We start from the raw sequence: 24,621 nt of genomic DNA, 5'->3' as shown, positions 1-24,621 counted from the left end.
CTTCTATGAAAATATACTAATGTTTGTCCGAAAGTGTATGAAAATGTAGGGGAGACCTCTCGCTGTTCCAGAACATCATGAAACTACCTGGGGCTACGGTCATTTATGCTCTCTCAGTAATTTGTCAGAAGAGTATCGAAATGAACACCATTGGCTTGCGAAGATGCATCCAGTATTACAGGATTTCAATTCTGTATTTTCCTGATTTTTGTGCAGTTGATAGATACAAGTATTATAACTATGTTTTCTTTGCATTTTATTAATAATGATCCAAATATACTTATGTATTCTGTCAATTGTGTTGCATCCAGGAAAAAACTATGAATACCAATAGTGTGAAATATATCTAAGTCTGTGTCCAAATCTGTGGTGAATACAAGTTCATGTCAGTTGCTAGTTTTTGTGGTTAGGTGTCCATGTACCAAAGTTAAGCAACACCAAGTGTGGTCAGGACATGGTTGAACTCTGTTGTATCTACGCTGTTACAAGATTAGTAAAGTAGCCGGGAGTCCTCGCCTCCCACCTCTCTATATGCAATTTTGATTGTATTTTATTGTGTGAAATGCTAAGCAAATACTTTGTGTTGTGTTACAACTTTTTATACGCCCATTGAAAGACGGAGGTATTATGGTCCGGCGTCCGTCGTAAACTTTCATTTGTCTGGAGATCTCCTCCTACATTTTTCAGCCGATCTTTATGAAACTTGGTAGGCTTAATCACCATGGTATGAAGTTGTGTTTTCCTGAACGGGGTTTTTATTTGGTGATTTGAACAAGAGTTATGGCCCTTTGTTTATTTCACTATAGAAATCTTGTCCGGAGATCTCCTCCCACATTTTTCAGCCGATCTTTATGAAACTTGGTAGGCTTAATCACCATGATATGAAATTGTGTTTTCCTGAACGGGGTTTGGATTAAACGATTTGAATAAGAGTTATGCCCCTTTGTTTATTTCACTATAGAAATCTTGTCCGGAGATCTCCTACATTTTTCAGCCGATCTTTATGAAAGTTTGTATGCTTAATCACCATGATATGAAATATCAAAATCTTGTCTGAATATTTCTTCTAACCGATGTTAATGCACTTTTGTAGGTTTTATTTTTCTGAATGGAGGTTAATTAGGTGATATATACAGAACCATTCCAAAAGGATTCAATCACTCAATATTTTTACGATAAATTTGAGTGAATATTTGATCATGTGATGAAAACGATCTTATATTCGTTTCCATTTGATGTGAGATTTATGAAACTCGCGTCAAACTTTTCATTTTACCTCGCCAAAGGCTCTGTAAAATAAAAACGTCTTAGGATCGTTTCATAGATTCCTACTTTTTTCGACTTTTGACTTCCATCAAAGTACACCAGGTGGAGGACTGTAATTCTTGAATTTTCTTCTTTGTTTTGGATATTCACGGGCGTATTTTGTTCCGCTTTGCGATACTCTTGTTTCATTTAGCAATAACATGTTACACATGCCTGGAGAGCTATTAAAATATCATAGATTATACAATCATATTCAATAAAAACAAAATCTTCAAAATGAGAGACGCGCTCGCTCTCCCAAACACTATTGTCCTGTTTTGTCCATTAGCTTTAGAAAATGTCATCAAGTTTGCATAATTTATAGTATTCCACTGAATCATACAAAATATAACCTTCAGGTTTCAAGTTTTATTCAAGTCACATGGGCCACTGACAGTATACAATACCTAAGTCAATGTGGACCTAGACATAGGCATATCTAAATCCTTGTATAAAGATTAACAGCAGTCTGATTCTGTTACTATCCATCATTTGTTTGCTTCATAAATGAGATCAGTGTTTAGTTTTAATTTATTCTCTACTTCAGAGAGCAAGTTATCCTCTTTATATATCATGCCATTTCATATTCTCACAAGCGCACGTGACAGGCCAGGTAACGTCAACGGCTAATTTTGGAGGCGACGTATGCGACGCTGCATCTTATCCCACACGTATTCTATGGGCGACTATCCAGTGACATTGCAGACCAGGGCAGCACATTCACATTGTTCTGGATCAAGATGTCAGTGACGGTCCTTGCAATGTGCGGGCGAGCGTTATCCTGTTGCAGCGTGGTGTTACGTTGCTGCACAAACCACAAGAGCTGCTCCGCCATGGAGTGAGATGCCACCCCCACCATGACACTACCTCCGCCGAATGGACGTCGTTGCTACACGATGACGTTGCTGGAGAACAGAACGTATGGCTGGACGTCGTGGACGTATGCCACGTTCAAGCTATCGATGGCGTACCGTTCGGGGACTAATTCTTCTGAGGCCAGGAATACTTCTAGTCGTCAAAAAAGCAGTTCTGAGTCGTTCACGGAGATGAACGACCATTGCAACGCACATTTCGTATTCTAATTCTCACCTTAAGTTTACGGTTAATTGGGCCATTGAGGTTTCTGTTTGACCTTTGTGATGAGATTTGTTTCTTTCCAAATGCATAAGTTGTAATATTCAGACCTGGAGCATACTTATATCTAAGTATGGCCATTCCAACCCTCATTTCAGATTCTGAATTTACAGTTTACTATTAATTGGACTTTATATATTAATTGTGAAATGTTTAGCTCTACGATAAGTCTTATTTCTCTCTATGTTCATATGTAATTAATTGTGATGATACAGTAAGACATATAATCACGTGTTAATTTTGTCGTTATTTACCACTAATTCTAGTGTAAACCTTTTCTTAACATTTTTCTGACGAGTCGAGTTGTTATTTAATGGTGCTCTACATAAAACTATACAAGATATCGCTACAGAGTAGAAGTTTTTGTATAACACATTCAGTAGAAGGTAAGAGTGACGTTTCGATGACTACACGACCACCTTCATTAGACAAATGACCAGTGTGGAGCGTACTGGTGTTCGGTAGGAATCGACCCACACTGGTCATTTGTCTGATGAAGGTGACCGTGTAGTTATCAAAACGTCACATTCTTCTACTGTTTGCGTTATAAAAACCTATAAACATAACCAACCCGAAGAAAATGTTCCAGGATGTCACTATATGTAATGTTACTTGGTTGAGATTTCGCAATGAAACTTATCAGTTTGTCTATCGTTATTCCGCGAAGTTTGAGATGAAATAAACAACAGACAAACCAGTGAATAGGACATTCCAATTCCAAAATCGGAATTAGATACAGTGGACCCAAGTTATGGATTAAACCTCATCATACAGCTGTCATGTCGTCAGTCTAGACCTCACCAGCAATGTTAAAGGTCTTAATTTTTGAAACTTGGGAGGCTTATAACAGGATCCAAATTGGACAAAAAAAATGTCAAAACCAGATGCACTGACCTCGAAATTCAATTAATTTCATAAATCTAAATATTGAATTATTTTTAAAGGACGTTAATTATATATATATATTCTGGACATTACCACTACTTAGTGTTTGAGGAATTAAAAAGTGGCATACCCGTTACGGCAAACTTTGAGTATTCCAAACCATCAGCAGTGTCTATCACCAACAATCTCGAAAACTGCACAAAGGACACACAGGTGAATAACACCTTTTATCAAAATTTCGAATAAGATAGTCAAATACTGAATTTGACTTCATCATACGGCTGTTTCGTCCTTCTTCCACTGTACTCATGTAGTTAACAGGTCTTCCAATCTTCGCTACGAAAGAACATTAGGGCCAAGGAGAGAAAACAATAGACAAAATAAATAACTCGACATTTCGACTTACCAACTCGAAATTTCAACATGCTAATTCGAAATTTTCAACTTGCTCCCTCGATAGTTCGACATACTTACTCGAAATTTCGAGTTATTGACATGAGAAAAAAGAGCCTTTTTTTCTCTGCGAGGCCTTTATGCTTTTCCGTTTATAATACTTGCAACAAGCGAAATGTATAAAAATACTGACAACGGGGGAAATGTGTAACAATACTGACAACAGGGGAAATGTGTAACAATACTGACAACAGGAGAAATGTGTAACAATACTGACAACAGGGGAAATGTGTAACAATACTGACAACAGGGGAAATGTGTAACAATACTGACAACAGTAGAATGTGTAACAATACTGACAACAGGGGAAATTTGTAACAATACTGACAACAAGGGGAATTTGAAACAATATTGACAACAGTGGAAATGTGTTACAACACTGACAATAGGGAGAATGTGTAACAATACTGACAACAGGGGAAATGTGTAACAATACTGACAACAGTGGAAATGTGTAACAGTACTGACAACAGGGGAAATGTGTAACAATACTGACAACGGGGAAAATGTGTAACAATACTGACAACGGGGGAAATGTGTAACAATACTGACAACGGGGGAAATGTGTAACAATACTGACAACAGGGGAAATGTGTAACAATACTGACAACAGGGGAAATGTGTAACAATACTGACAACGGGGGAAATGTGTAACAATACTGACAACAGGGGAAATGTGTAACAATACTGACAACGGAGGAAATGTGTAACAATACTGACAACGGGGGAAATGTGTAACAATACTGACAACGGGGAAAATGTGTAACAATACTGACAACGGGGGAAATGTGTAACAATACTGACAACAGGGGAAATGTGTAACAATACTGACAACGGGGGAAATGTGTAACAATACTGACAACAGGGGAAATGTGTAACAATACTGACAACGAATGAAATGTGTAACAATACTGACAACAGGGGAAATGTGTAACAATACTGACAACGAATGAAATGTGTAACAATACTGACAACAGGGGAAATGTGTAACAATACTGACAACAGGGGAAATGTGTAACAATACTGACAACGAATGAAATGTGTAACAATACTGACAACAGGGGAAATGTGTAACAATACTGACAACGAATGAAATGTATAACAATACTGACAACAGGGGAAATGTGTAACAATACTGACAACGAATGAAATGTGTAACAATACTGACAACAGGGGAAATGTGTAACAATACTGACAACGAATGAAATGTGTAACAATACTGACAACAGGGGAAATGTGTAACAATACTGACAACGAATGAAATGTGTAACAATACTGACAACAGGGGAAATGTGTAACAATACTGACAACGAATGAAATGTGTAACAATACTGACAACAGGGGAAATGTGTAACAATACTGACAACAGGGGAAATGTGTAACAATACTGACAACAGGGGAAATGTGTAACAATACTGACAACGAATGAAATGTGTAACAATACTGACAACAGGGGAAATGTGTAACAATACTGACAACAGGGGAAATGTGTAACAATACTGACAACGGGGGAAATGTGTAACAATACTGACAACGGGGGAAATGTGCAACAATACTGACAACAGAGGAAATGTGTAACAATACTGACAACGGGGAAATGTGTAACAATACTGACAACGGAGGAGACGTATAACGGGGAAAATGAATCCTCATTATTGCAACAAAATAAACTTATTCCAATACTGACAATTGGGAAAATGTATCCCAATATTATTCACTCCTCAAAAAAAACCATCAAGTATCTTTTTCAAATCTTGCCGTGACAGAGGCATCAAAACGGTCGTACATCTCGTCCTCTAAATCTTTGTAATCAAGCAACCTGTGCGGAGGATGATTGATACTCATTTCAAACACGTCCTTACGGATCCGTGTGCGGACGAGTGCAATATATCCGATATGCATTACGAGTGTCCATTGTGTAATTATTATTTCTGGTAGACAAATGCTTTGTGGAAAATTCCGTCTAAGACCATTTTGACCATAAGCGGACAACAGTGATATTCTGGGATGTAATTTGGTTTTTACACAGATAATGTTTTTCCTTTGATGGTCCGCGGACATTCTAGGCAACCGTCAACTGTTTTACCGTTCCTGGTTCATTCATATATATACTCGATCTTTTAATTTCTTTTCGCTCGCCCTTTGATGTTTTGTTAAATCATTCCTGGTGAAAACTTAGGGAAATTCGACTTCTAATTAGAGACGTATATAATCACGGACTTGTATATAAGTCCGTGATATAATGATATATACGTCTCTGTTCTAATCAAATGTTTCTAAACACCGCCTTCATGCTCGATAAGTATTGAACGGTTCATGACCCGATAAGTCGTTCATTTTCTGCTATATCCGCTATCTTTTGTTGTTCCCTTTCGGCTCCTGCAAAATTATTTTACCGATTGTCTCTACAATAATTGATCAAGTTACATTCTGATGTTTCCGTTTTCTCTCCAAAATCGGTGCTAGTTTATCTTCTACAACTTGATGAACAAAGTCCTCGCAGTCAGTCTAATTAATCGTCGAATTGGACTTCGAATATCGAAATCGAGATTTTTTAAGTGTTAAAAACGTTGTGCAATTTAAATAGTCTAAGATATCAAAATCCAAGCTGTTGAAATTTAATTTAAAGATCTATCATGATAATTCATGTTCAGAGACTTTTAAAAATCAGTCATAACTTGTTTTTTCAGTGCACCTTACCCAGAGGCGTAAAATAATAACATATGTCCACGAGCTCGCCAAAGCTGCCCTTACAGGGGAACTGGGGAAATAATACGCATTCATATAATGTTACATCCCCGTGGAAACTCGATATATGTAAGAAAATCGACTGGACGGTATCAGTTGTGTGTCGCTGAATATGCTATATAAACAGGAGTACCATAACTTCTTCATTGACATTTGGGCGTGTTACATATACGTCCCTGACTGTTACCATGAAGAACATGTAAAAAGGGCCATTTAAAAGTCGTTAGCTCTCATTTTAATTTTATTACCCGATCTACAGCCGCGAAATGTTTGCTTAAAGTTGTCGAATATTTACATCCTGATGCTTTCGTTTCTATTTCTTATTTTTCAAGATTTCCAATTATGTCAGTACCTCAACATAATGTTCGTTTACAATGATACATTCATATTTATCGATTTCATATGATGTGAACCTGGAGCAGGTGCTTGTTTGTGCTGCCATCTATTAACAGATCACATGTGTTTGAGCGGCGATTTTGATTGGTCAGGAGAGGGATGGACCCCCTGCGATGCCAAAATCATAACAAGCTTGTCGTTTTCTGCCATTATGGCTAACCCAAGGAAGTTCAGTGAAAAGATAGCATTACATAATCAAAAACAAGCAGAGGAAACCGCCGCTTTCGAGGCAATTATAAGGGATGTCTCGGCTGCAACTAGGGTAAGTTTTGTTGTAAGATTGATCGTAAACCGTCGAAATTAGCGGATAGCAGACCGAGGTTTGGGGATAATTTGTACAAAACGGTGACATACATATCGTCTCTTTCAGGGTTCGCCCGGCTATGCTACCCCAAATCAACACCTGCAGCCCCAGCAGAATATCATGGGTCAATACAGGGCAGGGTCACTGCCAAACGTTAACCAGATGGCCGGTAATTCGGCTGTAGACCTGCAGGTAAGTCGACTGCTACGACGTAGACTCGCTCTGAAATATAACATGGCGTCGTGCATCATCAATTTCGACTTGTTTTGATTGACATTTTGTCAAGATATAACTATTTTTGAATGCTTGAAAAACCATCGATGAGAAAATGTGTTCTCTTCTTTTAGACGACACTTCAGCACTTCGATGATATACGAGGCGGGCTAATACACAACCGTGGAATTGACAGACTACACAACCGGGACAGGGGGAGACAACTCGGACCACACAGACGTGCTTTCCCTATGGACAAGCAAAGGGTATGGTATACATTTTCAAGTTAGTAGCACTAGATGCCATAATTTGCATACTGAATGCAATTTTATAAACCTGGATCTTATGCCGTCGACAAGAAATGCTCTTTTCCCAATACATTTCACAAATACTCACGGGCAAAATTTGGGTCATGTTCACAGCTGCTGTACTTGGTAGACCTGTTGACCTACTTCTATGTAAATTGGAAAATATGTTGCCGATATACCTATAAAGTAGGGTAGCACTGGGCAGTCATCTTGATTATAAAGGTAACTGTTCATTGGTATTGAGGGATGTTAATAAAAGATGTTTATATCCCCATATAGGAACCATGGATGGTCTCAACAGAGAGGTGCTCGTACTTATCAAAAGAATGATTATGAATAGGGAAAAGGTTATGTAGTTGTGAAAAAAGTGAGGTGAATTAGGTTTCTAAATGAAAGAAAGAAATATGTCTGTTTTGTCAGAAACCCCTTTTATGAAGGGTCATTAACATGATTTTAATGATTCAACAGAAAGCTATTTATTTTGGCTTAAAAACATCCAACACTTTACGATGCCGTCATGATGATACATTAATTCAACAAGAGTAGTGCAGTCTAATAAGAAGATTTGAGGAATAAAAAAGTCCTGCATAATGGCGCATAAAATATTATTTAGAACTTGGTTTCTTCTGATTAAAGAAATTTGAACTTATCGAAAACAGATATACTTTATTAATGAAAAATTATCTTCCATCCCAAATTGAGGATGCCATGATCATGTGATGGAATTTGTCTTTTGAAATATAGTTTTCCTGTGTAACTTGACTGGAAAGTTTAATAATGCAGTCATAATGCAAATTACTCACTTATCTGGCAAAAGCCTCGGCTTTCATCTATTGTTGTTTGCAAGAAAATAGGGGTGACTATTGAGGCTAAAAACGCTATCATGATAGTATCGTGATTGTGAAACTACTATTGCAATAGTCAAGTGACTATTACAATACTAACATGATACATTTTTACCTTTTAAATATTTTTTCTAATCTAGAAATAAAGTGTCATTTACCATTTAAGTAATCAGAATGCTCAATTTAGCAAATGCTAAAGTGGAAAGGTTACTTACAATTTACATACAATCAAGTATGTTGCACAATATTTTTAACACTAAATTATATTTTCAGATTATTCATTTCATACACAAACACAAACACAAACATGCATTTACTGTGATATTGTTGTGAATCTTTTACACAGCTGGACTCAAAACTATTATTTTGATATAAGTCTCTCTTTACAGTAAATTTAGTACAATTATTTTCGACTTGTTTGATGTTTTAAAGTGATAAATTAATTCAACAATGATTTGATGTTTTGGTTTTGACACACTTCATAAATTATTGACAGAGTTGTGTCGATAAAATATAGTATAGGTATAGTAAAGGTAGGATTATTTAGCTACTTACCAAATGAAGGTACCTGTCATTTCACAAAGAAGAGTTTAATTGTGATCAGTTTTGAGACACTGTCATTATTTCTCATGTATTAAATCAAAATGCTGCCCTACACCTGTTTTTTGCCTTTTTATTGGGAATAATTTGGAAAATGCAACTACTCTCTTCCATGTTGTTTATCAAAATGGGTAATTTCAAGGATAGGTCTAAAACATTGACTAGGAGTTCAAAGTAACCACCTCCTCTCCTATGGTGTGTAGATTTAATTAGATCATATTGGAAACAATAACGATTTAACATTTATTCAAGTTATAAACTGTCTCAGCTTATGCTTACTTAAATTTTGTTTTGGTTCTAAGTGGGTGATTGTGCTGTTCTTGTATTTAGCACTTCCCCAATCGAGGGCCAAATGACACTGTCATAAATAAACAGAGGTTTACAGTCGTTTGGCAATAACTCTATGAAAAGTCTTGGTTTCAATTAGCATTTTTGTTTAGTTGTAAAACTATCTTTAACAATCAATAGTTGAACAAACTATTGCAATAATTATCAACTTGAAAATATACTATCAACCTGTTGCTATCAAGAGGAAAGATATCCCAATACATCAATAAGTTGACCTATCGTTAAGACACTAACTAGAAATATGTTCTTTCATCATGTTTTAGTCAGAGTCAAGGGTTTCTTATTGGTTCCCAGATACTTCTGCATTTCTATCTAGAAATGAGCTTATTCTTGGTAATAAGCCCACAAATATAGCTGTTTAGGAACTTACTAAATAAATAGATAATAGGCTTATCATCTAAACTTTAATTGTAGAAAGTATTTGATTGGCTATTTAGGTTTATTGCAAGATAGATACAAGCGTTTTAACAATTTAAGCATTGAATTTATTTCTGCTGTCATGTTGTCCTGTAAAACATGCTTAGGTAAGAACTTCGATATTGGACAAAAGTGACAAGGAAACACTAAACACAAAATTTCTTACAGGAACGTTTCTTGTAATGAGTCGGAGACGGCATGACTATTCACTTGATTAATGGGTATCCTTGTTGATGCATCAACTTTTAATCACTAATTTCATTGACATCGGTATAGTTCAGTTTTATAGCCCTTTCCATATTCAGACCTCTTTAAAATTCAAATAAAAGTAGTTGTCAGTATAAGCTCTGACTGAAATGACAAGTACATATAAGGAGCTTTGTCGTTCCACTTAAATGATGGCGGCAATCTCGCATGCTTATTCTATGGATACATTAACAAGGGGTGACATTTTAAGCTATTAAATATCTAGTAAATGTAACCAAATCTGTTCCAAATTAACTTTTGATTAAATGTTACAATACATGAAAATTTGAATGGTAATCCAAACATTAATCTTAAGCTGATTTGAAATATTTTAATGATCTATTTTACTTTTCTTTCCTTCTCTGTGCTTTGCAGTAAATTGCAAGTAGTCTATTGTTCGTAGAGTACTCTGTAGGGAACTTGTCCAGGTCATCTTTAACTGTCATGGCTGTGTTCTTTGAGGAAGCACTTTACCTAAGTTATAATTACTTAACAAAGCATATGATAGTCCTCCGCAGTCATGCAAGTTGTTCAGTTAGGTAGCCACAAGCTTCTTCAAAGAGGCTATGTCAAAAATATCTTCTCTGTTCCAAGGATGATAATTATATAAGTAATTTATCTGTAGGGTTTACAAGGATGATATGGGCTTAGGTAAGTCATAACATAATGAAAAACTATATATTTTCAATTCATAATAATTTTAAAGCTTTATATAGATATATTGGTTTTCTTTGTACTTTCAGACTGACTGTTCCCCATATGGTTCAGCATTCCTCACTCCTCCTCCGGATACAAGCTGGCGCAGGTAAAAATAATAGCTGGGCTCTATGAAATGTTAATTTCAGGTGTGACTGATCATCGTTTTAAGGATTGATATTTGAATGTAAAATTTGTCTTGTGGTATCTGTTTTACACATATTTTAATAGTCAATAGTCAACTATAGCCTACTATTTTCTCTTTGAACAAATGAATGCCTTAATATAAAGGTTAGCTTTATCTAAATATCATACCAATTAAAGATTGAAAATTCACACTTTCTATGTAAACAGGCCTATCAGACATTTTGCTAGTAAAATATTGCAATGTATTACAGAATCTGCAAGCATTCCTCATGTGTTTTTATTTTCTTTGAGGTCACTTGCAATGAATTAAGGTTTGATAACAGGCTTGTTGGATACATGTGGGGACTTGAGTATTGATGCCTGTTACCATTACATCATGTTCAGTGCAGAATTCTTCAACTGTATATACATACAGTTATTAAGCAAAGAATGTCTTCTATAAACGAATAAATTTATGAATTCATGTCAATCAAAATATATTTGATATACCATTTGTATTATTGGGAACCCATTGATTAAAATGTTTTACTCAACCTGCTTATTGAAATATTAAATATTCAATCAGTTAGCCCTAATATTTCTACATGTTAATTGTAATCTTGAAAGTAAATGGTTTAGAACAAAAAATCTTTTGAAATCACTGACTGAAAGTCTTATCACCAAACATTAAAGAATAAAAAGGTTTTATCAAATGACCATGTCACCCAGGTAGGTTATAATTGAAACAATTAAGTGTTTTCTACTACCTTTTTTGAGTCATTGTATGTGATCATTGATAAAAAGTGGTACTATTTTCGTGTCTGTTGTGAAGGAATGCACATATATATAGACAGAGCTTTTTTGTGTTCTGTTGAACACCAATAGCATGGGTGGATGGAATGGTCATAAATCATCAAAATTGTCCTTTAAATCCCGAATCGTCAAATGGAATATTATAAAGAGTAGGTAAGATTTCTTTTCAACAACTTTAAAGATGAATTGGTCACATTGAAATGGAATTATGGTGCTGCTCTAACTGAAATCAAGAAATCGCAGAATGAAAGCCAACTCCCCCAGTAGATTACTTAAAACTTTTAAACCTGTTTGACCGTCAGCCATATTTATTATTGTAAGACTGTTCCATCTGATGCTGCATTGCTAGCTACTACATGAGCAGGTGAACAATTAATCAAGTCATGTTTCCATATAAGGACAAGTGGATAGACAGTTTCTTGTTCCTCAGTTCCATTTGTTGGCCAGATCTACATATGTATTGTAGCTTTTAATTTCTGTCTTACACATATTGTTGCAAAATGGAATTTACTCTTTCTTTGGTGAGACTGCAGTCATTTCGGTTGCTGATCCAAATTACCAAAATTTCTTACTTCATTTCAAATTAAAGATGTTATATTGTAATCAAACTACTGGTATAAAATAACTCTAGATTATTCTGCATTAGGAAATGTTATATATGATACTTGTTTGGAATCAAATTCATTTTGGGCTGGATTTTGACTCCTATAAATTCCTTTCAGAGTAACATGCAATGGACAGATTGTGGACCTCACTCCCTATGCTAAAGACTGATTTTATTCTTTATCATAATTTCTAATTGTATTTGATTTTGATTTTTTTACATTATATTTGAAAAAGGCAGGACCAATCATTCATGTTTTTTCCTGAGAATTAAGAAAACACATTCAAAGGAGAGAGAACATGAGTTGCACATGAATCAGTTGAATTGTTTTTGTCCTAGTATCAATTCAAATGTACCATAGTAAATGAGAAAAAAAATCATGTAAAAACATCATATGTACATGGTTGCTTTAGGTGACAACTTTGCCAAGGAAATTGCTACTATTGCTTTGTTGTGATCTCGTCTACTGAGGTAAAATAATTGTAAATCTGACTCTATTTAATTTCCAGAATCAATTTAGTATTTGTTTTTGGCCATTTACAATTGGCGAACAACTTTTGTCACTAAGTTGGCAATATTTCAGTTCAGGTATTAGGTAATCAAATGAAATAGAAAATATCATAGGGACATTGTCACTGTTCAAAATATTTAAATTGAAAATTTTGGATATTTACATTTGGAAGGATTTTTCATCTCATGACCAGGGTCATGTGGAATTGTGAAATTCTTTAATGTGGGAAAATGTCAATATACATAATTGTGTATACAAGTAAAAAAGGAAACATTTATACTTTTTTTGTGTTTTAAATTTATCTGGTCAGATTGGGATTTAAAATTTTTTTTTTTTATTTATGATTTGTACTTTAGTATGTTGTAAGTTTCTGTCCTTTTCAGGAAATGAAATTGGACTGACATGTAGTGTATCTAATAATTCTCAGTGCTATCATGATCATTTCTCCATGAAGACGTTCCCCTTTAAAGTTGCCTCAGCCTTCGTGTTACCCATGTTCATTTTATTTTGTATTGTTGTGAATTTCTTTTGTCTGCTTTCAATATTTTTGCAGGTTTCTTGAGACCAGTAAGATTTTGATTTTTTTTTCATGAATGAAAATTGCAGTTGGGAATCAGCGCCAGTGATGTAGGAAGAATTCTTAATTTGGAAAATTTTATAGATGGAAAAAAATTAGCTGAATTGTCTGAAATGAAATTTCTGTTAGCATTCATAATTAGCTCTATTGTGGCTTGGCCTGAATATTGGAAGTAAAGTGTTTGTCATGTGTATAGATTTAGTTTATACCTCTTCAAACAAAACTAAACTTAGATTTAATTTATAAGATCTCATATTCAGATCATCAACTGAAGAGCAGAAAATTATGAGAAGTTAAGACTTGATTGCTGGTATTGATTGCTACCAAGTGTTCATTAAGTAATGACCTCTGCATGTATGCAAGGACACAAAGATCCAAATTAAGTGAATGAATTTGAATTAATCAGAAGATTTTGCAGCAGCAATCATTAGATCATCTTTGATATACAATGTATATATATAGAGATAATTTTAGATAATTTGTTGTCAAGTTGTTATAAAGATATCTAGTTTAGTTATTCTTGAGGTTAATAAACACAAGAGGTTGAAAATGTGGCAAGTAATGAATAGTTCACTGACCCTGAGAATATCTGCAATCAGCTGATTGTGTTGGCGATCCACATGTTGTTTTACATTAATTTTGTTTTATTTTCAGCTCTGAATTCTTGCTCTGCTCCTTCTATAATTTAAGTTTTGTTGTTTACAATTGTATTTTTTTTCAAGCTATCTTGATTTTATTTGGTTGTTGAGATTTGATCTCAGGGCTCACCCTGTCATGGAGAATTGCTGGGCACTGTAAACCCTGTGACTGTAAACCAACTATTTGACTGAGAAATCTTCAACATAATGTTAATGAAAGAAGTTAGGACATATCCTTAAAGAGATAAAAAAAAAAAAAAAACAGCAACAGAGTGTGTCTTTTATTCACTGATTTTTGATATACTAAAGTATCTTGACAGATCCTGTCTGCTGTTGCATCTTGTGACAGACAAAAAAATAGATTATTAATAGACAAGTTGCTTAGAGATCTGCACATATTTGATACATATGTCTGTTATGAACAGGAAGTAAACATTTAGTAAAGAAAGGAAACATAAACAGATATGCATTATATACAGCATTATAAAGATGTACATTATAGGCAGATACAGTTTAGATATAGATGTAAGCAAGGGTACATTAGAGGCAGATATAGGTTTAGATATAGATGTAAGCAAGGGTACATTATAGGCAGATATAGGTTTAGATATAGATGTAAGCAAGGGTACATTAGAGGCAGATATAGGTTAGATATAGATGTAAGCAAGGGTACATTATAGGCAGATATAGGTTTAGATATAGATGTAAGCAAGGGTACATTAGAGACATATATATGTTAGATATAGATGTAAGCAAGGGTACATTAGAGGCAGATATAGGTTTAGATATAGATGTAAGCAAGGGTACATTATAGGCAGATATAGGTTTGGATATAGATGTAAGCAAGGGTACATTATAGACAGATATAGGTTTAGATGTAGATGTAAGCAAGGGTACATTAGAGACATATATATGTTAGATATAGATGTAAGCAAGGGTACATTATAGGCAGATATAGGTTTAGATATAGATGTAAGCAAGGGTACATTAGAGGCAGATATAGGTTTAGATGTAGATGTAAGCAAGGGTACATTAGAGACATATATATGTTAGATATAGATGTAAGCAAGGGTATATTATAGGCAGATATAGGTTTAGATATAGATGTAAGCAAGGGTACATTAGAGGCAGATATAGGTTTAGATATAGATGTAAGCAAGGGTACATTATAGACAGATATAGGTTTAGATATAGATGTAAGCAAGGGTACATTAGAGACATATATATGTTAGATATAGATGTAAGCAAGGGTATATTATAGGCAGATATAGGTTTAGATATAGATGTAAGCAAGGGTACATTAGAGGCAGATATAGGTTAGATATAGATGTAAGCAAGGGTACATTATAGACAGATATAGGTTTAGATATAGATGTAGGCAATGGGTACATTATGGAGGGTTACATAATAGTTTGGTACATATGTGAGAAAGGTGTATATTGTGCTTTGAAGGTAAGGGTTCATGATACAGGAAATCATTATAAAGGAGAGGGTTTAAAGATAGAGGGTACATTTTAATAGGGGTGGGATGATAATATAGGAGAAGGGAAATTATTGGAGGGAGAATGGTATAGAGAGTAGCTCATAGCAGGGTACATGAAATGAGTGGGTACAGTGTAGGAGTGGGTTACATGATATGAGAGAGTATATCATAGAGGGGTGGGGATGGGGTTATATTATAGGGGTGGGGATGGGGTTATATTATAGGGGTGGGGATGGGGTTATATTATAGGGGTGGGGATGGGGTTATATTATAGGGGTGGGGATGAAGTTATATTATAGGGGTGGGATGGGGTTTTTTTAAAGGGATGGGGATGAAGTTATATTATAGGGGTGGGGATGGGGTTATATTAAAGGGGTGGGGATGGGGTTATATTATAGGGATGGGGATGAAGTTATATTATAGGGGTGGGGATGGGGTTATTTTAAAGGGATGGGGATGAAGTTATATTATAGGGGTGGGGATGGGGTTTTATTATAAGGGTGGGGATGGGGTTATATTATAGGGATGGGGATGAAGTTATATTATATGGGTGGGGATGGGGTTATATTATAAGGGTGGGTATATTGTAGAAGTGGATACTATTATGAGGGGATGTATCATAGAGGGAACACATAATAGAGGATGAATGCAAAATACAAATTGAAGTTATAGATACGAAGATATCAGGGATTTTACTATTTCTTACTACAGATACTTTTTAATATATTTCTTACAAGAACTAACAAAAAATATAGTTGATTTCCTGTAAGAATTGTTGGTTTACAGTTTTGTTGTGTAATGTCTGTGCTTGTGTTGTCTGTAAGAAGAAGTGACAATCATGTATGAGATTGTGAAATATATTCATTGTGATATACGGTAAATGCATAACCTACACAAACAGCATTGGTCTAAATATTGAGCATCTTTTATTAGCATTGTGAATTAAGGCAAATGCAAAATGTCCCTAGAAAACTTTTGAGATTGCAGAAAATGTGTCTTGTGTGAGAAGCGAGTGTTGACAAGTAATGTAGACAGGGAGTTTCTTGTGTGAATAGTGTGCATTGAAGATGGGGAATTCCTTGTGTGAATAATGAACATTGAAGATGGGGAGTTTTTTGTGTGAATAATGAGCATTGAAGATGGGGAGTATCTTGTGGGAATAATGAACATTGAAGATGGGGAGTTTTTTGTGTGAATAATGTGCATTGAAGATGGGGAGTTTTTGGTGTGAATAATGAATGTTGAAGATGGGGAGTTCCTTTTTGTGAATAATGAGCGTTGACGATAGGGAGTATCTTGTGTCAATAATGAGCGTTGAAGATGGGGAGTCTCTTGTGTGAATAATGAGCATTGGAGATGGGGAGTTTTTTGTGTGATTAAAGTCAGTGTTTAAGATGAAGAGTGCTTCATTTGAGCAGAGAGACTTCTAGATTGTGAATTTTTTGTTTGAGCAGTGAGTGTTGATGTAGACAGGGAATGTCTTTTGTAAGAGTGAGTATTGTAGACAGAGAATGTCTGGTGTTAGCTTTGAGTATTGATGTGGAGAGGGAGTGTCTTGTGTCAGAATGAGTATTGTGGATTGTGTCTGGAGTGAGCAGTGAATATAGTTTTTGGTTTGTAGAGTGTCTTGGATTGGTTAGTGTTTGTGTTGTGAAGATTCATCATCCGTTTTATGAACAGTAAAAATGCCCTGAACAAAAAGCATCACTGATTTTACAATACTCTGTTCTAAGACCATTGGTCAATTTTACTTTCCTGACTGTGATTACATATAATCTTCGCAATGATGAAAAACGATAATTATCCTGATTTTAGGGAAAATCTCTGATTGAACAAAACAAGTTCAGAGAGAATAAGCGATTTGCAATTCAATCTCTATCCCATTGTCCTGTTAAGATGAAGATGAAAGTAAAATCATTGAGCTTTTTATGTTTATGATGAATGTCTGTAAATGTGTTTGTGTACACACATTGCCTCCATGTTAACAGTGTGAGCCCTTGCACGTTTTTCATCACTTGGTATCCATTTTATGGAGTGTACCCATTTCAGGTTATTTCGTCATCTTAACGGTCCTAACCTATCTCGGTGAGTTTTTCTTTCTCCATTACTGCATTTTCTGCCGCTGTGAAAATCCCGTCCAAAATCCTATGTATTGCTTGTATCAGCCAAAGTACGCTCGGGGTGTCTGAGCCACTGTCTGGAAATATTGTTTGCATATCTCTTTGAATGCAGCAGGCATGCATGACACATTGTCAGTCTTCTGTCCATCTGATAGCATTCTATGTATATTGTCAATCCTCTGGCAAATAGATTTGTCTGTTCAAAAATAGTAACCCTTGCAATAGCTTCTCCTTGTCAGGACATTCAAAAAGACAATGGTAAGAATATAGACCTGTTTCAGTTACTTCCCTATGTGTTCTTTGAGATTATGATATATGATGAAATTTAATCAGATTTTTAAGTAACAAATATATAGCAATTCTGATAGATTTTTCAGAAATCCGTCTAAAAGAAATGTCAGCACTGAGTAATATCTGTAAACTTATTTCCGATCATGGCCTACAGTAATCAATAAATATTTTGTAAAAGAAATGTTATTGAATTTCTTTCATTATATAAAGCAGGTGTTTTTCGTAAAGAAGTAGTTACTGTTTCCAAGAGCAGTGATGAGGATAAATATGACTTTGAGATGTAGAACATCTGTTAATTTACAGAGTTTGTACTAGGATGTCATTAGTTTGAAGATCAGGTTGAATAATTGTAATACCATAATGATTCAACAACTATCCCTTGTCTGGTAATGATTGGTTTTGCTGATTTTATTGCTCCGTAAACAGACAGGGTCATTTTGGGATGTAGTCTCCTTGTAGCAGTTGGTGGCTTTCTCACTGAGCAACATACGAGAAGCCTGTCACATGCCATCCATAGCAATTAGCGTTAATTGTCTTGTTTGAAGGCCAATCATGGATGCATGGACCGGTCCATTTCTTAGTTTTGTCAGAAACAGAAACTGCTACAGTTAGGGAGCATGGAATTATGCACCTTGGATGTTCACCTGAGTTACTGAGACCAACACTTTAACTGAATGAGTTATTGGGGCCCATCAGATAATAGAACCGTTCTACTCAAATATATCTTGCTCTTTAATAACACATTCACTAATAACCATTGATATTTTGTTCGTTAATAAGCCAACCACATAACTAGTATGATAAATAAAAATGTCGGCAAGGAGGATTATTACAGGAAAAATACAGCAGTTGAAATATCACATTTCATCAAGCTGAAGTAGCTACACATGTGTATGGATTCTCGACTACTGTTATATCATGTTATTCTTAACACTTCTTTGCTGATAATTGTGTTTAGATCTTCTGTTCAATAATCACTTTTTAATATAGTCCATGAAAACATTTACTGTAAAAACATGATTTTTCAGGGGTCTTATTTTTGCAAAGTTGTTGGTTACTCTTTAACTACAAATTTACAGATGAAAGATAAACATTTAATAATTGGTATGGATTAAATATATACAAGTGGATTTCATGAGCAGGATTTATACATGAAATCTCAATCAGGTGCCAACAAAATTTAACCAAGATCTGCTGCAGAAAACAGTTTCAGTCTAAGCTTAAAGATTAGGATGTGCACATTGTGTTGAGAAATCTGCTGAAGACCAAAATTTCTGGCCCTTACAGCAACATTCCCTATATTTGAAGAGAAGCCTGCCAAAAGTTTACAGAACATGGAAATACTAAATGCAAGTAGATGGCTGAATTTTTTTTAGAAAAAAAGTTAATTAGTATTCAGGCTTATAATGAAAACTGAATTTAATTTGAAAAATTGTCATTTTTTTTTCAATTTTTTCCAACCTCAGAAATAATGAAAACACCATGAAATTCAAATCCTGTTCATCTGAGACAGTATTAATGTCTTAATCAGAAGGTTCAGTTTGGTTCCTTGTCTGATTTGTGCATACACTCAGAAAGAATCATGTAAAACACAGTTTTAAGATAAATTGGTTGGACATTTATTTTCAAATCTTATAAATGAACATGTGTAGCTTCTCAGTACTGAAAAGGCACATTTTAAGTAGCTTTATAAGAAATTTTGCAGAAATGTTGGAAATTTTATGATCTTGAGCTTGATATCAATATTCTGTGTCAACCTTCTACCAGCATATATGTTTGAACATGCTGCAACATCCCAGCATAGTGACCTTTAGATCTGCTATATCTGCTTAGATTATCACCTCTACCTAGGCCTGGTAATTGTTAATATGGTGATGTGAGAGGTTAGTATTACATTATGTTAACTGTAAAGCCTTATAGCTGTAAGTGTTGTCAAAAGCTAGTATTTAACATGCTGTGATATTCTGACCAGTGATACAGAGTCCAGATTAGTGTTAGGATAAGGTATATATGTGTATAAGTATATAATTAGATATTAATCTGTCCGTCTGTGGAATCTTCTTCGTAATGTCAGTAGTGTGGCATTTATGATTGTACTGCATCAAATTTGATCATTTGGCACTCTCATATCGTGTTCACATAATCAGTAAAAGGATGTATAGTCTGATATTGGGACATGTCATTGACTTATCAAACTAAAAAAGAAATGAAAGTATACATTAGAGTGAGTATTCAACCTTTGTTTTGACAAAGGAACAATGAAATACAGATGAACAAATCAGGTCCCTTGTGCCTTTTGTTTTTTAAAAATTTTTCAAAATAGAAGGAAGATGTCATTGCTAAAATGTATGCTTGAACTGATTCAGAGATATGCAAACAGTATTTATTATATATATTGACTAGATATGGATATCAGTGTCCTGTCTGTAAGCTGGCTGACCAGTACTTGTGTCTGAAAGCATGATTGATTGAAATGGTGTGTTTGTAGTCCGACCGTGTACTGGATACTAACTGTAGTGGACAATAGGATACTGCCAACATAAGTTATTAGCTTTCACTTAGTACACAACTTTTCACCTGCCTGTTTATTTAGAAATAATTAATATTATCAGTTATTCCAATTGTCTGCTTTTAAACATACTCTACAGTTAGGTTAATGGTCGTGGGTGATTTGATTTTGCTATATTCATGTGATATGCTATAAAATTATATAACTGGCAGACTTTTTTACAGTGAATTAAAATCTTGGAAATTGTATTTTGCCTGTATTCAGGGATAAATACAGTGCAAATTCCCCAAAGTGATCCTTATCAAAAGTTATCACCTCTATCCAAGTCTAGATCGGTCAACTTGCTTCACTTCTACAAACCAAAGCCTCCCTAAACCGACCAAATATTCATGTCCCATCCATTGTCGGTTTGGAGTATTAAGCTTTCAAGTTTACTTCTAATTTATAAAGTGTACTTTGTTTTTGACATTAATGATATCCATATATTGGTAAGGAAAGAGGGAATTGTTTTGACAGTTACAAAGTATATTTGTCCTAATCTTCCTGGTCAGAATTTCCGTAGGCTTTTAACTTATATTGGCAGAATCCTTCCTGGGAGATTTGATGCATTGGAAGGGTGTGGTGTGTCTTATTGATAATCATATGTCAATGGCAGTGTGTTGTTGAATATTTGAAATTTTATCTTTAGACATGTAGCTGTACAGATGTGTAGCTACATATAGGATATGATGTGTACTGTGTGTATTATTAATTACGTACTAAGAGTGACCCACAGAGGTATGATATCGCTATTTATGCAGGTGTGACATATGCAAGTTTCAAATGATATTAGCTACAAATTATGCATAAAATTGTAGCTTCATTGATAAGATGTATTAGATATACCAACAGTGTGATCAGCATGTATGAAACCCACTCACACAGGAATTTTCAGTAATATACAGGTATGTCTATTTATATACAGGTATGTTTAGTTATATACAGGTCTGTCTATTTATACCGGTATGTTTAGTTATATACAGGTATGTTTAGTTATATATAGGTATGTCTATGTATATACAGGTATGTTTAATTATATACAGGTATGTTTAATTATATACAGGTATGTCTAGTTATATACAGGTATGTTTAGTTATATACAGTTAGGTTTAGTTATATATAGGTATGTCTATGTATATACAGGTATGTTTAATTATATACAGGTATGTTATAGTAGACTTCTACATATAACTGGCTATACACACAGGTATGGCTTACATAAGATATTGAATTACATGTATTACATCTAAAATAGCTGAATAGGTATATTGTAAAATGTCTAAAAGCAATTTAGTAAGACTTGTATCTATATATGGCATGTACATGAAAGTTTGACCTATTTTATGTACAGCTATATATATGCAGGTGACAAGTGAGATATACATATCTACAGGTGTGTAATAAATATAAACAGGTCCTATTGAAATATTTGATGAACAGTTGTGACACATCTGCAGGTGTGTGAATGAAGACAGCATGTCAGTAAGCTGGTTTTTGGTTTACCTAGAATGAGATTGATACTAGCTGTAGTATAACATGGTTATAGGTATAACAATTAAGAGGACCATAGTAAAACCAGGTGTGGAGTCCCACAAAACACTAGGATAATGTCAGTGAGCATGAAGTTAGGTTCAAGGTGTCAGCATTTGTTGTGGAGGGAAAATGGCCAATTAGCTATTGCTTTTGAGATTATACATGAAAGCGGTGAAGATGGATCTATTCATGATTTGCAGCTCATTCATGATTACAAAGGCATGGACATTTGCTCTTGACTAAACTGCATGTTAAACAGATGTGATGGGGATCCTATACCAAATGTATTCATATTACAGTGTTTTCTATTGAAGGTTTCAACATGATTGCACGGTGAAGTGACTAACTATCAAGTATATTGTATTCTGCTTTAAAATACATTATTATATGTGTGCATTGTTTTCAGTTCCGGCACAGCTGTTCATTCTTATTTTCTCAGATTTAACTTGTTTATAATGCAGAATGGTACAGAAAACATCATTTTTCACTCTGTACTTTGAATGACTATATACTGTACTCCTGAAAATATACCTATTTAATAGTATGAATAGAAGGAGGATGAGAAATTTTTCTATTGCTGTAAGGGAATGGCTTTTTGTAGTGCAACAACTCTAATGCTTCATTCAATTAGTGGCACACTTCAGAATATACACATGTATTTGAAGTTCTTTTGAAATGATATATGGAAAGTATTGAATGTATTTAATTATGGGTCTGATGTACCTCCCGATAGAGATTTAGACATCTCTTTCAATCAATTTCGGTTTCCTCACTCACCTCCTAGGCTTCAAAATTTAGACCCTTAGCATCATGGACAATTCCTCTAAGGATGAAACAGCTGTATGTGCTGTTATCATTTATTGTTTGGCTGTACTGTATCTTATTTCTTATTTCTTGAAATGTGTTTTTCACTTGTATGTCCCATGTACAATCATTTTATGATTATCAAAAGCTGAAGGCAAAAAGAAAACATCACACAAGTTATGAAACTGTGTATGGTCTATGTACACTTGATTCTAGTCTCAAGATATCTGTTTTTAAAAATTTTACTAAATTCTTGAAAATCTTGAAAAAAATGCTTACATGAAAATGATGATCTTAACAGTAACTATTGCCTTGCATAAATCTTTTAACTAATACAGATTCAACAACATTTATGTGGTAGTACAGTTACAGTACAGCCATACTTTTTTTTAAAACTGTAACATTGTTACCTGTTCTGAAAAAGATTCACAATTAATTGAAACAGAAATAAAAAGGGCTCTAGATTTTTGCAATAGATCAGTCCTCATGTTTTTATTGACACTCAGGAGTTGTTACTTTTTCATGCTTTAACCATTTTATGAGGATGGGGAGGGGGCATATATGATTACCCTTGTCTGTCCTCCCATCAATTTCCTTATCAATATCATATCTTGAGAACCTCTCAATAGATTTGATTCATATATATCCCATATTATAGCATTAAGTTCTACATCTATCTAAGAAGGTGGTTATTGCTCAATGTAAAATGATCAAAGGTCACACTTTTAACCCTCCTACAAATTCATATAACAATGATAGTATAATATGCATATTAACAAGGCATTCATGACTTCTGGGTATTTTTAGGTTACCTTAGGTCACCAAAGTCTCATGATGACCTATGCTAATACCCTTCATCTGGTGTTATGTGTCTGTAAACAATTTAAACTTTCGACTTCTTCTCAAAAAACCCTTATCCAATTTCAATGAAATTTTGCATAAACCTTCCCTGGTGTAAGATGAATGAAAGTTATGAATTATACATCTTCATCCTACAGAGGCCTGAGGGACGGGTCCAATAGGGGTCAAATTGACTGATTTCAAAAATCTTCTTCTCAAGATGCAGATACAAACACCTTTCATGAATGGAAGGTGCTTTAAATACCAAAATGAGTCATATTTCTTCCTGGGGAGGTTTGTTTTTTTTTACTTTAATTATCATAGAAAAATTGCATTTTTGAGCATAGAGTTATAAGAATGATCAGTATAGGATGACAGTTTTGATGGTATGCATGTAATGATACGTGCTTACTATATTTAGTGCCACAATTTCTGTTTCATTACACTTGATAACTGTCCTTTAACCTTTATATTCAATGTTGGTTATCTCATTTGACTGCCATGGCTGATAGGCCTCTTGTCTATTTTCAAAGAAATTTATTTGTAATGATTATGGTTCCAAAACCAAGACAGTCTTAGCTGTAAAAGAACCTGTGTTGTGTATGCTGAAGGGTTACTATATGTAGCTACTGATATTGATAAAAAAAGAGGTCTTAGAATTGAAGAGATAGCAAAGTCTGGAAGACCAAGCCAATCGGTAATGTCTCATCTAGTTTGTGATGTTAGTTGCTAGGTTCAGTGCTGTGCAGTTTTGTCTGTGTGTCCTTCCTCAGAACAGGCATGCTGTTAATAATTGACGACTTTTCCTGCTTATGTTCTAAATAAAATCCAATGG

The 24,621-nt window shown here is 34.6% G+C and overlaps 1 protein-coding gene across 6 annotated transcripts in view; it reads left to right on the top strand.

Annotated features, from left to right (window-relative positions):
* The first annotated feature begins 7,072 nt into the window (after nt 1-7,072).
* The window catches only part of LOC132544484 (CREB-regulated transcription coactivator 1-like), a 43,428-nt gene continuing 25,879 nt past the window's right edge, over nt 7,073-24,621 (top strand). For 5 of the 6 annotated variants that reach the window (XM_060208089.1, XM_060208088.1, XM_060208085.1 and 2 more), the window contains exons 1-5: nt 7,073-7,183; nt 7,292-7,417; nt 7,573-7,704; nt 10,946-11,007; nt 17,700-17,735. In XM_060208089.1, coding sequence (XP_060064072.1) covers nt 7,073-7,183; nt 7,292-7,417; nt 7,573-7,704; nt 10,946-11,007; nt 17,700-17,735 — 467 coding nt within the window. The remainder of the gene's footprint in view (nt 7,184-7,291; nt 7,418-7,572; nt 7,705-10,945; nt 11,008-17,699; nt 17,736-24,621) is intronic. The other variant, XM_060208087.1, reaches the window with a different exon arrangement.

Source organism: Ylistrum balloti, unplaced genomic scaffold (genome assembly GCF_031769215.1).
Source record: "Ylistrum balloti isolate Yb309-2 unplaced genomic scaffold, AGI_CSIRO_Ybal_v1 Utg369800, whole genome shotgun sequence".
NCBI classification, from domain to species: Eukaryota; Metazoa; Mollusca; class Bivalvia; order Pectinida; family Pectinidae; genus Ylistrum; species Ylistrum balloti.
This window is presented reverse-complemented; position numbering and strand designations above follow the sequence as displayed.